This window comes from Vigna unguiculata, chromosome 10 (assembly GCF_004118075.2).
Source record: "Vigna unguiculata cultivar IT97K-499-35 chromosome 10, ASM411807v1, whole genome shotgun sequence".
NCBI lineage: Eukaryota > Viridiplantae > Streptophyta > Magnoliopsida > Fabales > Fabaceae > Vigna > Vigna unguiculata.
The window spans coordinates 33,504,452-33,522,018 of NC_040288.1; the positions used below are offsets into that span (position 1 = coordinate 33,504,452).

Sequence of the window (17,567 nt, forward strand, 5' to 3'; positions counted from 1 at the left end):
CGTCCAGATTCTATTTGTAGTAAGGTGTAAGAGGAAAACGAAGAAAAATAAACATCCCATTTCTACTAAATACTCTCCAATTAAATAATTTAAAATATAAAAAATAAGTTAATTAACATAATTTCAGTGTCTTAATTAATCTGTTTGGTTAAGCTAACAAAATATACTATACATAGTATACCCCTTAAAATTAGTCTTCCATCCGAAAGGCAATGAGCGAAGTATAGTTGCGTCATGCAATTGGCACAGCATTCCCTGAATAAGGTGCAGTTAGTTATTACTAATTACTAATACTAAACAACAACAGCTTCTAGAATTCTAGGGCTAATATCTCTCATTTCATCACCGTGGCTATGAGTTGTTTACCACAATGACCAAATGGATTTTCGTCTCCATCATCGTCTTGGTTCTTTTTGTTGCAAGCTCTTTCATTCTCGAAATTGATCTTGTAAGTTTTTCTTCATCATCAATCTATCTTTCTTCAATATGTTTAAATTCGATCCTCTTTTTTGCGTTATTTATCTCTTTCTCTGTTTTTATGATCCACATACAAATTGTTGTTATTCTTTGGTGTGGTGTTTCATAAGAATTCGTGTAATTTTTACCCTGAAATTCATCATTTTGCTACCCTCTTCAAATCTCAATTTATTATTAACGATTTTCGGATCATGTTTAGGACAGAAGAAAATGTATAATGAGTGATGAATATAATACAAATGGGAGGCTTGATGCATGTTAATGGTGTTTGCTTAAGAAAGAGGAACTCCTTTTGGGATTCTAATTTGCACTGAACGTATAATAATAAAATAATAATTAAATGATGTTACTTTCTTAGTAATATTTTGAAGTGAATAAAATTTAAAAAATGCTATTTCTTCTTGTTTGTTTTTAGTTATTAATGTTAATACAATCAAAATGTATTCTTTTCTACATACAAATGCTTTCATAGTTGATTATAGTAATGTACGATTAATACTTTAATTTGCAAGAAATAATTTTCTTTACGGATTTCCATATATAGATTTTAAAAATTCCATTAAATAGTTGTTGGAAATAATTTTACAAATTATAAAAAGTTCTAGAAATCGATGGTGACATGCAACATTATACTTCACTCATTTCCATTAAAAATACATTCCAAGAAAATAATACTTCAACAATCTTATAAAAATAAACACAACTATCCGACCATTAGTCTAATAATATACATGTATAATTAATAATTTAAAGGAGGTTTTTATATAATTTTGTTTCAATAAAATTTTATATATATCATTATTTTTCTTTACTCTGCATAAAGTACACAATTTTTTATAGAAGGGTAAAATGTGTATTACTATAGCACAAAGATATACTTATATAGCACTTAATATAAATATTAAAACTTTTATATATACATATATAATCGTTTTACCTTTTGTTTTTCAGTCCAGAATAGGAAGCACTACTCTTAGGAGAATTATTATATTCAATAACCAACAAAATCAATTCTCAATTAGTTGTTCTGATGGGAACTCAGCAAAAACATGTTCATCGTACTATCCAACAAACATTGAGTTTGAAGATGATTCACAACCAACATCATGTCCAGAATATTTTAGATGGATTCATGAAGATCTAAAACCATGGAAGAGTACAGGAATCACAAGGGAAATGGTTGAAAGAGGCAAAAACATTTCACATATTAGGCTTGTAATTGTAAATGGAAAAGCTTACGTAGAAAAGCATGGCAAAGTGTTTCAAACAAGAGATACGTTCACAATATGGGGAATTTTGCAACTCCTAAGGTTGTATCCAGGAAAAGTACCAGATTTGGAGCTAATGTTTCAATGTGGAGACAAGACTGTGGTGAACAAACAAGATTTCCCAGAAACACAAATTTCACCTCCACCTGTCTTCCATTACTGTGGAAATGATAATTCACATGATATTGTCTTCCCTGATTGGACCTTCTGGGGTTGGTAAAGTTTCTATTGCCTACTCATATTTGTTTTTGTTAGGTCTATGTAGAGAAAAAATGTCATAATTTTATCGTTTTTTTTTTCTTACTAGGGCTGAGCTTAACATAAGACCATGGGAAGCAACATTACATAATATACAAGAAGGCAACAAAATAGTGAAATGGAAAGATAGGGTACCCTATGCTTTTTGGAAGGGCAACCCCAAAGTGTCCTATGTCAGGGGAGAACTAGGCAAGTGCAATGCCACAGAAACCCATGATTGGAATGCAAGAATATATGGCATAGTAAATAATTTATAAACCCTAACCTTTTTGTGTCAATTAGTTAAATTAATGCAGTGATTACTTCAAGATGAAACTAACTTTTTTCTTTTCTTTTCAGCAATGGAAGGCTGAGAAAGCAAGTCATTTCGAGAACGCAAAACTAGAAAATCAATGTACCTATAGGTATTAATGTTTTCAACATATAATCTTCTCGAGTTTTTCTTTTCTAAATTTGAAACTTTGTTCATGTTTTGTTTTTTACTGTTTAGATACAAGATCTACGCAGAAGGGGCTACATGGTCTGTGAGTGAAAAGTACATAATAGCATGCGACTCCATGACCATGTTCATAGAGCCTAAGTATTATGACTTCTTTACAAGAAACATGTTACCTTTACAACACTATTGGCCTATCAGCATCAGAAACATGTGTGAAGAGATTAAGTATGCAGTGGATTGGGGAAATTCTCACATTCATATTGTAATCACTCTCTTCCTTAATTTCTTTTTAACTAATTTCTATGCTTTAAACAAATTACTCTTAATTTGTTTTTCTTGTATATAACTTAACTTTCTCATTTATATTCAATACACTTTCAACTCATACTTTCATTCTTGAATTTTTGACAACTTTTACCATTATGTTCTAAAGAACTGTCAATTTTAATTAATTGCAGGCAGAGGCGATTGGGCAAAGAGGAACCAACTACGTTGTAGAGAATTTAAAGATGAAATTTGTGTATGATTACATGTTTCATCTGTTAAATGAGTATGCAAAGCTCATGAAATTCAAACCAACTATACCTACAGAAGCTGTTGAAACTTGCTCTGAAAGTATGGTTTGTTCTGTGCGTGGTTTGAAGAAACGTCTTTTTGTTGATTCCATGGTGACTTCACCAAGTGAGACACCTCCATGTTCAATTCCTCCTCCTTATACACCAGAAACTTTGAATGAGTTTCTGCAAAAGAAGCAAAATCTGTTGAAACAAGTGAAGACAAGGACGATAAATATAAAGGAATAAACCTCACTTCATTGTGTTGTACTCTATATGTAGATGTAGTTGTTGCAGACATGCAATATTCGTAATGCATGTCACATTATCAGTTAGGTAGTGTAAATTCAACCTATATATCAAATTTTGATTGCATATTCTTTACAACATCATTTTTTTTAATTTTATATTAAGGGTTTAGTTCATAGGATATAATTTTCTGAAATCAATAATTTTTTATTCGTAATAATTATTTTAAAGACCAATATAAATTAAGTATTATAATAATTAATTATTTTTTATTTTTAAAATCGACTGTTATTTAAGGATTTTTTTTTTAAATGATGAGGTATAGACTTGTGTATTGTTATAAGATTGTACAAAACTTAGGTATTACACCATATTTTGTAATGTTTAAGAGAGGTGATAAATTAAAGTAAAGGAAAATATCAATGCTTGATATTGTTTGCTTCTGAATTAGTTGGATATTATATTAACCCAATTAGAGGATTGGTAAAAAATCATATGATTTGATCATATATATTATAAAAAGTGATTCTTTTGTTTCTGATTTTTGATTACTCCTTAAAAAACAAAATAGTGTTTGGTTGATATAGTAATAACTTGCTCATCAAGAAAAGTTATTATTAATAAGAATACAATTAAAATTTGTTCTACTTGATAAGTTTGATAAAACTGATATCCATTGCCATTGTTGGTTTAAACCATGTAACACTTTTTAAAAAAATTCCCATCAACTTCCTTTGCAAGCAAAATATGTTTTAATAAGTCAGCTTAACGTGGGTTCACAAATTGTGTCCATGTTTGAATTTGTCTACGTTAAAAGAGAGATTTTTCTTTTTAGTTTTTCGGTAAATCTATTAGTAAAATGGGTATTAATTTTTCTATCAAATCTAATAAAATGTTTATTATAAATTAATTAGAGATAGTTGAAAAAAAGAAGAAGCAGAGGAATAAGAAGAAAAGGAGATGAGGCAACAACTTTGACAACAATAAGTAAATACCAACATATAATTATCTAACTGCCATTATTTAGTGATGAAATTTTACTATTCGTCAGTATCCATGAACATTTTATCAACAAAATATTGATTGTCAATAATTTTAATTTAGAAACAAACTTTTGCGATCACCAAAGAATTTTTCCAAATAAAATCATGTTAGGCATTACTGTGATCATTGACATTTCAGCTATGCTGACATCCAAAAATTCATGAGTCATTTACCATCACATAAAAATTCATTAAAAAAATAATAGAAGAATACAAAGATAAAATTTATACCTCACTATACATCTGCAAACTATATACCTATTATAAAAAAAAATCTAAATAAATATATGAAGATAAAATATTAAACCACCTATGAATAAAAATTAAATTAGTTAATTTATCAACACAATGATTTCTTTAAAGAAAACATGAGAAACTCTGAACTGCATCTAGCATCTACGTACAAAAATGCAAACACTGACGACATCTTCCTATAAGACTCGAAGGAACCACTCGTTGATCCATAAAAAACATGACAAACTAAAGAAAAATCACTTTCTAACCAAAGCCCTAAAAACCCTCTTTCCAGCATGCTCCAAAGCATAAAGAGCCAACATAAACTCAACATAAATAGAAACTTGTACCCTACAAAAGTCTTAAAAGTACTCACATATTCACCTAAACTTCCTCTAAAAATTCCATAAAGTCAAACTAGGACAACTCCTAGTTGCATCATCAATATTTAACTCAAGCCAATTAATAGATGGAACTTCCATAAATAAAATCACCCTACTCTCCACAGTTTCAATATTGAAAATTTTCAACACCAAACAATCAGAGACAATATTATTCATATATTTTTTAGATTTATTACAAGTCATACGCACTAACTCTTTAATTTGAAAAATAGTAAAAAAAAATACAATTAGATTCTGAAATCTACTATAATTTTTCATCTTAAATTTTACACATCAATAATTTTGTTTGTTTAATGAAATAAGCACCACTAGAAATTATTTTAGTACATTATTTAAACATTTAACTAAATTTTTTATATCTAGAAACCGCTCAATTTTTCTCAAAACAATTAAACATATAATTTCTTATCCGATTTCATTCTTTTGAAAAACACCAAAAAGAAAAAGAACGATAAAATAAAATTTGGTGATTTTTTTCGTATAATTTTTTTTTAAATGTTACCGTGAAAAAAAAAATGACATTGTTAACGACTAGAAGAAGATGAATTTTTTTATAAAGGTTTAATAATTATTGTTTCATGCCATGTGCTAAGAGAGTTAATTGTTTCTCTTTTAAGTAACGAAGTTAATTATATATTTTGTTTATGACGAAATTAAGATGTGATTAGTCAAACCACGATTAACCTAGACTCTTGGGCTAAGAATAATATTAATAAAAATAAAATAAGAAAAATGTGTTCAATGAAACCCCAGTTTCATTGCACTAAGACGGATCTCACACACAGTTTCTTCAGTTATAAGAAAATAAATAACATTAATACCACAAATATAAAGAATATGAAAAATTGATACGTAAAAGTGCATTCACCTTCAAAATAAGAATTTATATATTTTATTTATATATATTAGACACCAACCAGATCACTTCGATGATAATTTAAAGGAGACAATGAAAATTAAAATGCAAGCAATGACAAAGTTAAAAATCTAATATTTTGATATTCAATCATGTTATTTTAATTTTTGTAAATATTATTAATTATTAATTTAATAAATATAACTTAAAATTTGTTTTATTAAAAAACAATTTTTTTTAATGTTTTGACAAATATAATTTTATAGATGGTTAGATGGGGTTTAAGCAATGAATGAAATCGTGTAGCCCAAAAAACTGTCACTAATTTTCATATACTCTATAATTCGAGTAATGTTGACTTCATCATTATCTCTATACAATAAATGAACATATAAAATAGATAATAGCATTCAGTTACATAAAAATAATTTTATTCAATTCGATACAATTTTCATTCTTAATATTGACTTAACTATATGTTTAATATTTTAACTTAATATAACTAATTAAAGTACAATAATAATTCCATGTGATTTTTTTTTCACGTTACGTGGTGTAGTGATTGCAATAATATCGTGTTAAGAAAGATAACCATGACGATATATTGTTCATTACAAGCTCATGTATATACAATAATTTATTTTCCATTATTGGTTAGAATTCTGCCACTTGACAATATTTTTAACATTGTTAATATTTTTAATTATGTTTAATAATATTTAAACTCTTTTATGAATATTAACATTAATCAATTTCAATATAGTGTCTAATAGAAAATTAAAAGTTATATTTATATCTAATAAATATATTATTTAAATATTTAATCATGTTACTTAATTTAACCATATATATTATAGTTAATAAGTGTAAAATACGAATTATTGTGTAAAAATGATAATAGTAAGTATTATATTAACTGAACTTAGCAAATATAAAGGAAACTTACTGAACATAAAACTTTTCAAATAAAACTATAATAAATATTGTTTCAAATCTGTTATCAAAGAAAAAATGAATATTACAAATCAATACCATTATACATCCGTTAAAATTTAATTATTTACATTATTATTTAAAAAAAAACTTATAAGAATATGTTATAGCTATTGAAATTAAATTACATCGTTGTTTAAAGTTGTTTTTGAAAAACTAAGAATACTATATATTGTGTTGTGTTTAATAAAATATTTATAATTTATTTCACTTTATTTTTATTTTATATCCTAATAAATACATGTAAATTTCCGAAAAGTTAGGTGAATGATATCTCTCTATTAGTTGAGACAACCCGAACATATGCATAACGAAGAAGATTTAAGCGACTCTCCAAAGTAAATTAACCATTAACCATAGTAATACACACATGCTCATACAAATGAGGGTGCTATTAAGTCTCTATAAATAGATTTACATCTCACATGTTTGGTTCAATTATCTAAAATGATCTTCAAAATGTGAGTCTAAAAGAAAATAGTAACTATATGTGTAAGGATACTCTTGATTATATAGTATAATAATTAGTGTTTTATAATAGTTTTTTGTCATTTATTAATTAGATTATTTATCCTTTGTCAAACAAAAATGATTTTATTATATTTAATAAAATTAAAAATGGGAAACAACATTACTTATCTATTAAAAATTCTTCGCTAAACGTTGAGGATAAATGCTAAATGTTATATGGTACAAGAGTTATCCATTAAAATTTACTTATCTTAATGAAATTTGATGTTTGTTGAGTATTGTTTTATACGTTACCAAACCGTTACTGGACCATTTATTAATATCTAGTCCTACATTTAAGAGGTGTATGCCCCGACGTGAGAAGGGAGGGGTAAGAATCCCACATCGACTATAAATAAGAACAATTTACAATATATAATTAGATACATACCTTATATTACAAATTCATTTTATAGGATTGAACTTAAAATTCATATTTCTTATCAAAAATAGACATGGTTTTTTCATTACTTTTTTTTCATATAATCACTTCAACGACATTTTAAAAGATTATCTATTTTTTAAAGTTATTTCATTTTAGTCTAATAAAAATCATATATATGTTAATGCACTTCCACTAATTAATATAATATAAATAAATTGATGAAACAATATAATACTCTCTTTAAATATTTGTTTGTGGACAAATTATAATTATATTAGGACAAGTCAGATTGGAATTTTTAACTTGTTAAACCGTTTTGTTTTGACCCACCTAATTTGTTAAACTAGTGGATCAACTCACCCTTAGTCTGCTGGCCCATTTTTTTTTTAAATTAAAAAATTAAGTCTTTATATTATATTTTTGTATAATTGTAAATATTACTATAATTTAAATTATTGGCACTTAAAAATTAAGTTTCAAATATTAGTTATAATAGAGTAATTTAATATGTAAATATAATAATTATTTTAATTTATCCAATTAAAAATATTAATTGATCAATTAAAATTTTAGAAAATATTTATATGATTAAATATACTCTAAATATTTATTTATATATATATATATATATATATATATGCAATTTTATAATAAAAATGAAAAAATAAAAAAAAATAAAAAAGGAGTAAAAAAGTTTTAAAAAAAAATTGCAAGGCAGCTTGTAGTTTCTAGTACGTTTTTTAGTAGTAAGTCAACCTAACCTAACCTATTTTTTACTGACAAAGATGGGCTGAGCTAGCTTGCTACTCCTACATAATACTAATCATTATCATATCCTTGTCCACGTTTAAATTATTAAAATACTTATAATCTATTAAGTAACCTTTTATATATGTAATACACACACACACACACACACACACACACACACACACACACACACACACACACACACACACACACACACACACACACACACACACACACACACACACACACACACACACACACACACACACACACACACACACACACACACACACACACACACACACCACACACACACACACACACACCACACACACACACACACACACACACACACACACACACACACACACACACACACACACACACACACACACACACACACACACACACACACACACACACACACACACACACACACACACACACACACACACACACACACACACACACACACACACACACACACACACACACACACACACACACACACACACACACACACACACACACACACACACACACACACACACACACACACACACACACACACACACACACACACACACACACACACACACACACACACACACACACACACACACACACACACACACACACACACACACACACACACACACACACACACACACACACACACACACACACACACACACACACACACACACACACACACACACACACACACACACACACACACACACACATATATATATAATTTTTAAAATTTTGATTTTTTCTTTAATTTATTTTTTATCTTTTATTATACATTTTAAAAATAAAATAAAATAATAAAAAACAAAATTAAAATATAAAAAAATAAACAAAACAAAAAATGAATAAAGTTTAAATAAATTAATATATATATATATAGTTTAATAATTATTTTTTGAATTCAAATAATTATTCGTTATAAAAGAATTATTTATTCTTTTATCATTTTAGTATTTACCTTTTTAAATTACTTATAATAAAAAAATTATTTATAGAATATTTATAATTATATATAAATAGAATATGTCTTTCCAGTGTTTTTTTTTTCAATTTTATTATTTTAATTACTATTTTTTGATAGTAAACATATAGACATGTATATGTGTAGTTTATCTAGTTTTAATAATTTTTTCAAATCTTAAGTGTATCTCAAATAAAAAATATTACGTTTCTCTCTCTCACCCATTATATATATATATATATATATATATATATATATATATATATATATATATAATTTAAATAGTATTTTAAAAGAACAAAAACTTGCTTATAATATTTCAAAATTTATTTACTTAATTTAAAATACGGACGGCTGCACTACCTTTTTACAGAATAGGATTTTCCCAACAAATACCACCTTATTTTCATGAACCAAACATTCATCATACGATTAATTTAATTAAATTTATTTTTTCAGAACCTAATAAAGTTAAGAACCTCTCATGTTAAACTAGAACAACTTTTGTTTAATGCACACACACAACTAGTGATTTATTAAAGTTATATTATATCATCCTAGTGATTTGTTAAAAGCTATAGATACCATTGTTTATACATGGTTGAACCTTGACTATAAAAAAATATGTTGTATATACATTCCATTGGTAAGCAAGGTTTGAACCTTGAATAAATAAAAATATGATTAAGATCCAATATTTGAGGTAGTTGGTGCATATATGTAGTGATGCAGCACCACAAAATTTGCAGGGAGTTGAAGAACTCCATTGATGATGGCTAAGAATGAATCATTGAGCAAAGAGAGAAGATGGGTTTCAACCTATGGCTTCTTCTCCCTCTCCTTCCTCTTCTTCTTTGCTACAATCAATTTCTTTGTCAATTGGGTTGACCTTGTAAGTAATCTCATCTTCTTAATTAGTGTTAATTAATTTCTCTGTTTGTGAGATTAACTTATATAATCACTTATTTTAGCTTAATTATCATGCTTTTGCTTCTTCTTCTTCTTCTTCTTTTCTCACTCTCCCTTTGTTCTTCATGAATGATTTTCATGAATCCCTTTGCATGAAGCTAGAGGGTGTTTGTTGTGGTATTGATGATGATATATAAACTGAATTTGACTTCAATTTGAATTATTATTATTATTTTTAGTGGTCTAGAAATTATATTTTTACCTTTTTACCTCTTCATATTAAGTAAATGTCAGCTATATTAATTTTGAAAAATGAAAATATATAAATACCTAAAAGGGTGAATATTTCTTTTATAACTTTGTTTCATTGAGAGAGAAAGATGAATGAAAAGGTAGGGTTGGGTTGGGTAGGTTTACGGGGACAAAGAATTAAAAGAGATAACGTAAAAATGAGATTAAAGTCACCCCACGTAATAACTTTTGTATTAAAATAATAATGAAATTTGACTTGGTTGGTGTGTACCCTATATTATATGAATCCGTGAATTTGAGTGCATGTTCAAATTCATGAAATAACTAATCACTATAATTAATGAAAATGAGAGAAAGATAGAAGAAAAAAAAATGGTTAAATATGTTTTTAGTCTCCAAACTTTCATTCAAAATTGGAATTCGTCCATGTCTGAAACTTCGATACATTTTGGTCTAAACTTTAAAAATTAATGAATATAGTCACTTTGACCCAATTATGTTAGCTTTTTTTGACCTGTCAAACAATATAAAAAATTTCAATACTAATATAAAAAACGTTCGACCTTTCAAAAAAAATTAACATAATTGTGTTAAAATGACTATATTCATTCATTTTTAAAGTTTAAGAACTAAAATTTATTGAAGTTTCGAACATAGACAATTTTGGATCAAAGTTTAAGGACTAAAAACATACTAAACCAAAAAATATAATTTCGAGTCTAACATGTGATGTTAGATAAATAATTATTTTCAGAATCTAAAAAAATAGTTTTTAATGTTGACTTTCAAGTAAAATATTAGTGAAAAGAATACTGTTTATTCAGTTAAGTACAAGTAGGATATATATGATTTATTAATACATACTTTTTTTATTTTATTTCTCATTTCCTTTATCTATATTCCCATTTCTCTGATTATTGTTTTAGTTATCTTCTACCATACTTTAATTTTTATTAACTTTTTTTACCCATCATAATGTTTCGTTCTTTTCTAGCAAATCAACCTAACCTAGGTGGTATGATCATAGGCAGCCAAACATTAAATGCACTAATTATTTAAGTTGATGTATTTCAAAGTTACGTACTCAATTACCTGTTTTAAAGAAATTGAGAACTATAGGCATTAATCTTTTTCATATAGATACTTTTTTTTTTATGTAGATGTAATTTTTAATTTAATGTTAATTTATATATAAAGTAATTTTGTATTAGGTTTGTCAAAATAAATATTTATATTTGTATCAAAATTTAAGAAAATGTACGAGGTAATTTATAATTTTTTTTTTCATATAATTTCTTTAGTATCTTTTACTTGTGTATATACTAATTTTCTCTTAGGTAAATGTAAACAAACTATTTTTATATTTCTCTCCTAACGAACTCTAAGATTAATTTATAAAACATAATAATTTATTAAATTTAAAATTTCTCTCACTTAACTATAAAAAAATTATTTATTTTTAAAACCAAACACAGTTTTTCGTTTAGAATTCGCACTTCAGCTCGACTAATTAATCAAATGTGCTAAAAAAAAATTCAAAAACTTATTTTCTTAAACTTTTTAAATTATTCATTAAAGTAATGCTTAACTCTATCCTTGTACATAGTATCCTTAATTTGAGTCAGGTTAATAACTGACATCATCGCAGAGAAAAAAAATCTCACTACAGATAAATTGTTAAATTTGTTCATCATATTATAATGTAAATATTTATTCATGTTATTTTTCAAATAGAAATGATAATCAGTGTTTTATTACACTTACAAGGAAGATTAATTTTTTTATTATTATACTAAAAAACATAAACGACTTAATTTAACGAATAATTTTCAAAAATAATTCAAGAATTTCAATAACGTGTATTTAGTATTGATTACACGATTATTCCCTTAAAGTACTTGTTAAACTAAACATTTGTTTTTCAAATTACGTTCCCTAAAAACTTTAAGCCCAAGTTTTTAATCTGGTTCCCTTTAGTTTGTAATTTTGGATTTTATTTATTTTAGTCACTATATTTTCAAATATCCATAATTTTAGTCTAATATTTAACTGTGTATAGTTTATTTTCACATTTTAATTAGTTAAATTATTTCTTGAATGTATTAGGTTTAGGTTTAATTAGAATAAAAGTAAAAATAAATAAATCACGTGTAAAAATTGAGAAATCGATAAAAAAAAGTATTTTTTAAATCAAAAGACTAAAATATTGTAAACATAAATAAAGAGACAAAATTAAATGGCATCAAAATTGCCCTTTAACCAAATTTTTAACTGTAACTTTACCAGATGCTTAAGGCCTTACCCTTGTATATACGGTATGCTACACGATTTTTACCTAAAAGCATTAAATTCTTAATTAAGAACATTATACTTCGTAATAAAAAGATAGATACTTAATTAATGTTGAAAAAGCAATAAAAAAGTCTTCAGTGGTTAATTTTATTTAATTATGAATCAATGACTTTAATTATAATTAACCAAGTATTCTGAAGAAGGTGCACGGTTTTAGTATTAATAGTCAACAACAACATCTCGTAAAATTCAAAGGCTAACTCCTCCCATTTGATTTAACAAGATGATCAAATGGATTTTCTTCATCATCATCTTGATTGTTTTTGTTGCAAGCTCTTTCTTCTTGGAAGCTGATTTTGTAAGTAGTTTTTATTATCCTTTATATACATATAATATGTCTTGATTAAAACAAATTTTTGATAGGTGCTTTTAAATTTTTCTCCTCTTTCTTCGTATTCATATCTTATCAATTTCTTTGAATTGATTAAAACTAATACTTATATTTATTGATGATATGTATGTATATTTCTTGTGTTTTTGCAGTCAAGAATAACAAGCACTACTCTTCTAAACACAATTATAATATTCAATAAGCCACAACTTCAATTCCCACTTAATTGTACTGATAAAAACAAAGCAGCAACATGTTCATCGTACTACCCAACAACATCTGAGTTTGATGGTGATTCAACTACATCATGTCCAGATTACTTTAGATGGATCCATGAAGATCTAAAACCATGGAAGAGCACAGGAATCACAAAGGACATGGTTGAAAGAGGAAGAAACGTTTCACATTTTAGGCTTGTAATTGTGAATGGAAAAGTTTATGTACAAAATCTCGACAAAGTGTATCAGACAAGGGATGTGTTCACAATATGGGGAATTTTGCAACTTATAAGGTTGTACCCTGGGAAGATACCAGATTTGGATCTAATGTTTCAGTGTGGAGACAAGACTGTTATACTGAAAAAAGATTTCCAAGGACCCAAAGCCTTGTCACCTCCCCCTGTGTTCCATTACTGTGGAGATGAAAATTCACATGACATTGTCTTCCCTGATTGGTCCTTCTGGGGTTGGTAAAATTTCTATTCCTTTTAGCTATGTTTCATTCATATATTGTAGAGACTAGAAGACATTTTATCTAATTTTCTTTTAGATTCAATAGTATTAAGGTATTAGTTTAAGTTTCATATTAGATAAAGATGAAAAAATTGATTAACCTTTTAAAAAATATCGTTAGAGAGATACAATATCAATAAAATATAAGGTCAACTTATATAAAGGATTAACAGAATAATCTAAAACTTTAAGACAATGAATTTATGAATTTTCTTTTTTACATTCTTTTGAGTTGAAAGTGATGTCAATCTTTTATATGAGTTGAACTTATATCTCATTGCTATTACATTTCTCCGATAATCCTTCTCCAAAAGACCGCTAAATTTTTTCACTTCTATATAATGTGGGACTTACACTCATATTTGTGAATATAAGAGAAAATTAAGAGAGAGAAATGTTTTTTGGTGAGAGATAGTGTCAATGTGTTATATAAGTCAAATTATGTCTCTCATGAAAGATCCATTACATGTTTCTTAAGTCCATAACATGATTTCATATATTTTGGTTTCTGTTACTAGGCCTGAGATCAACATAGGACCATGGGAAAGAACATTACACAATATACTAGAAGGCAACAAGAAGTCTAAATGGATAGATAGGGTACCCTATGCTTTTTGGAAGGGCAACCCTGCAGTGGCTAATATTAGGAGAGAACTCATGAAGTGCAACCCTACACAACAACAAGATTGGAATGCAAGATTAGAAAGCATAGTAAATATACAACTTTAACTTGATTCTTGTTTTAGGTTAATACTTTGCTAGTTATGTCAAATTCAAATTAACCTCTTTTTTTTCCTTTTCAGGAATGGAATAGGGAGAAAGCAAGTAATTATGAGAATGCAAAACTAGAGAATCAATGTACCCATAGGTAAATGTTTTTAAGAACTTTGTGCTTTCTTTTGAATTCATTGGTACATATATATGCTACTTACTAACTTTTGAAAATTTTGTGATGAAAGATATAAGATCTATATAGAAGGAGCTGCATGGTCTGTGAGTGAAAAGTACATAATACTGTGTGACTCAATGACCTTGTTAATAGAGCCTATCTATTATGACTTCTTTACAAGAAATATGGTACCTTTGCGACACTATTGGCCTATCAGCCCCAGAAACATGTGTGAAGACATTAAGTATGCTGTGGATTGGGGAAATTCTCACCTTCAACATGTAATCACTTTCTTCCTCTATTATTCATTATTCTTGATTTTGAAAATAAGTTTGAGTTCAAGTTCCATGTTAAATATAAATAAGAAAATTGAAGTTTCACATTAAATATAAATGAGAAAATTGAGTAGTATATGTGTATAATGTTACGAAAAGGTTAACCCGTTCATATAAGGAAAAAAAATTCTTTAACAAAAACTAGTCACCTGATAGTCTCGTGAGTTCAGAACTCCTCCTTTGTAGGAGTAAGTTCCTCCATGAGGTTCGAATTCGAGACTTTAACTTTGTTGCAAGGCTCTGGTACCATTTTTACGAAAAAGTTAACTCGTTCGTACATGGTCACAAAATTCCTTGACGTATAAAGACATGAAAATATATTGTTTTAAAGTTTTGGATTGAATGTAATATTAATTCCTTATATGGGTTGAACTCATGTCTTATTGATGTTATGTCTTCTAACTAATTCTTCTCGAAAGATCCATTAGGGTATCAGAAGACCTATAAATTCATTATCATCTTAAGGTTTTTTAGTTGAAAATTGTATACTAATTCATATTTTGAATCTTAATTGCAGGCTCAGGTGATTGGCAATGGAGGGACTGAATATATACTAGAGAATTTAAAGTTGAAGTATGTGTACGATTACATGTTTCATCTGTTAAATGATTATGCAAAGCTCTTGAAATTCAAGCCAACGGTACCAGAAGGAGCTGTTGAGATTTGTTCTGAAAGTATGGCATGTCCTGTGCAAGGTTTACAAAAAAGTTTCATGGAAGAGTCCATGGTGAACTCACCAAGTGATACACCTCCATGTGCAATGCCTTCTCCTTATACACCCCAAAATCTCAAACAGTTTCTGCAAGAGAAGGAAAATCTAATACAACAAGTGAAGAAAAAGGGAGTCAATAGCTTGTTAGCGTAACAAATTCAACTTGTCAAGATGAGATTCATTATTTTGATTAAAGGAGCATTTTTTTGTTAATTTGTTTGAAGCTTTTAGTTGCATCTTGTAAATTTAGAATATTACATAAATACAAAGTGCAATGCCTTGGCTCGACACGACCAAGTTTGGTCTAGTTAATACCAAAATATTCAAGAATTAACATACCAAAAGTTTATAAAACAAATGTTTTTTTTTTCTTAGAGTGTTTTTTAAGAGCAACCAGAATATAAATTTTTCCCGTACACCTAATTTTAATGTTAACATTGATAATGTGTTATTAAAACTCATTTATACAACCTAAAGATTTCCTTTTGTAAAATATATATACATTACTTTTAGAGGCGATAATTCTGATTTTAATGTTGCCATTGATAATGTATTATTAGAACTCAAGCTATACAACCTAAAATTTTCTTTTTGCTGAATACATATCCATTACTTTCAATGGCAATAAAGGCGAGGATAAAGAAGATAAACAGTCGCAAAATTACTAGGGAACGTGTTTTGATAATTCAGCATGTGCACGTCTTATCTTTTTTTTTCTTCTATTCTTGTCTTCTTCTTTTTTTTTTCTCTCTTTGTTTTGTATGTGGTTTGTTTATAAAAAAGTCTTTTTGTGTTGTTGTACCTTCATATTTAACTAGAATTTTTTGATTTGTCTTCTATTTTTCTTCTTTTGTTTTATTATGTCTAGACTTTTCTTAAGGTGTATATGAGTTGGAGCATCTCCAAGTGTTCCATTATTTTTATATTTTTTATTATTGATAAAAGAAATATATCATCTTAACATAAAGAAGAAAATTGATAGAAAAAAATACTATTTATTGTTCATTTTAGTTTCATATCAAGACATTAAATATGCTAAGGTGGTTAAATGTTAAAAAATATATCAAATTAAATTTTTTAATAATTTATAATTTTTAAATTAGAAGTATCTTAAATAAGATTTAATAAAACTTATAAAAATTAATGATTTTTTCTTTAATGTAAGTAAATAATAAAATAAAATATAGCTTTATAGTTATAAATATATGTAATATTGATGAAATTGTGAATAAAAATAGCTATTTTATGTACAAATGTAGGTGTTACATCTTGCAAATAATCCGCGTTTAAAAGTTTAGAATATTATTAAGGAAAATGATATTTTAACCTACTTTTTTTGACCCACTTTTAACCCATTGTTTTAATGACCATTAGATCATCTTTTTAGTGATGTGATGTGATGATCTAATGGTGATTGAAGTGGTGGGTTAAAAGTGGGTTAAAAAAAGTAGGTTAAAATATCATTGTCCTATTATTAATTAATAAATTGAAAACTTAAATAACCTAGTCACTAGTCACGTACGTACTATGCTAAATGTAATTGGGCCAGAAAGGATCACTGTGCAGTGTATGAATGGGCTCAAACTCTTTACACAGTCCAAAACAAATTATCATTCCATCATCACAGTAAAAAAGCCGAATT

General features: G+C 27.2%; 2 protein-coding genes across 2 annotated transcripts; both read left to right on the forward strand.

Moving 5' to 3' along the window:
• Positions 1-370: 370 nt before the first annotated feature.
• LOC114165571 (O-glucosyltransferase rumi homolog) lies at positions 371-3,278 on the forward strand. The gene is made up of 6 exons (XM_028050159.1): positions 371-448; positions 1,429-1,961; positions 2,053-2,245; positions 2,343-2,407; positions 2,494-2,704; positions 2,901-3,278. Exons 1-6 carry the CDS (start codon positions 371-373, stop codon positions 3,243-3,245), a joined length of 1,425 nt encoding a protein of 474 aa, XP_027905960.1. The 3' UTR covers positions 3,246-3,278.
• Positions 3,279-10,066: 6,788 nt separating this feature from the next.
• Positions 10,067-16,237, forward strand: LOC114166418 (O-glucosyltransferase rumi homolog). Its single transcript, XM_028051150.1, has 7 exons — positions 10,067-10,306; positions 13,411-13,946; positions 14,508-14,700; positions 14,793-14,857; positions 14,949-15,159; positions 15,731-16,137; positions 16,170-16,237. The coding sequence occupies exons 1-6, from the start codon at positions 10,184-10,186 to the stop codon at positions 16,076-16,078; spliced, it is 1,476 nt and encodes a 491-aa protein (XP_027906951.1). The 5' UTR covers positions 10,067-10,183; the 3' UTR covers positions 16,079-16,137; positions 16,170-16,237.
• Positions 16,238-17,567: the final 1,330 nt, after the last annotated feature.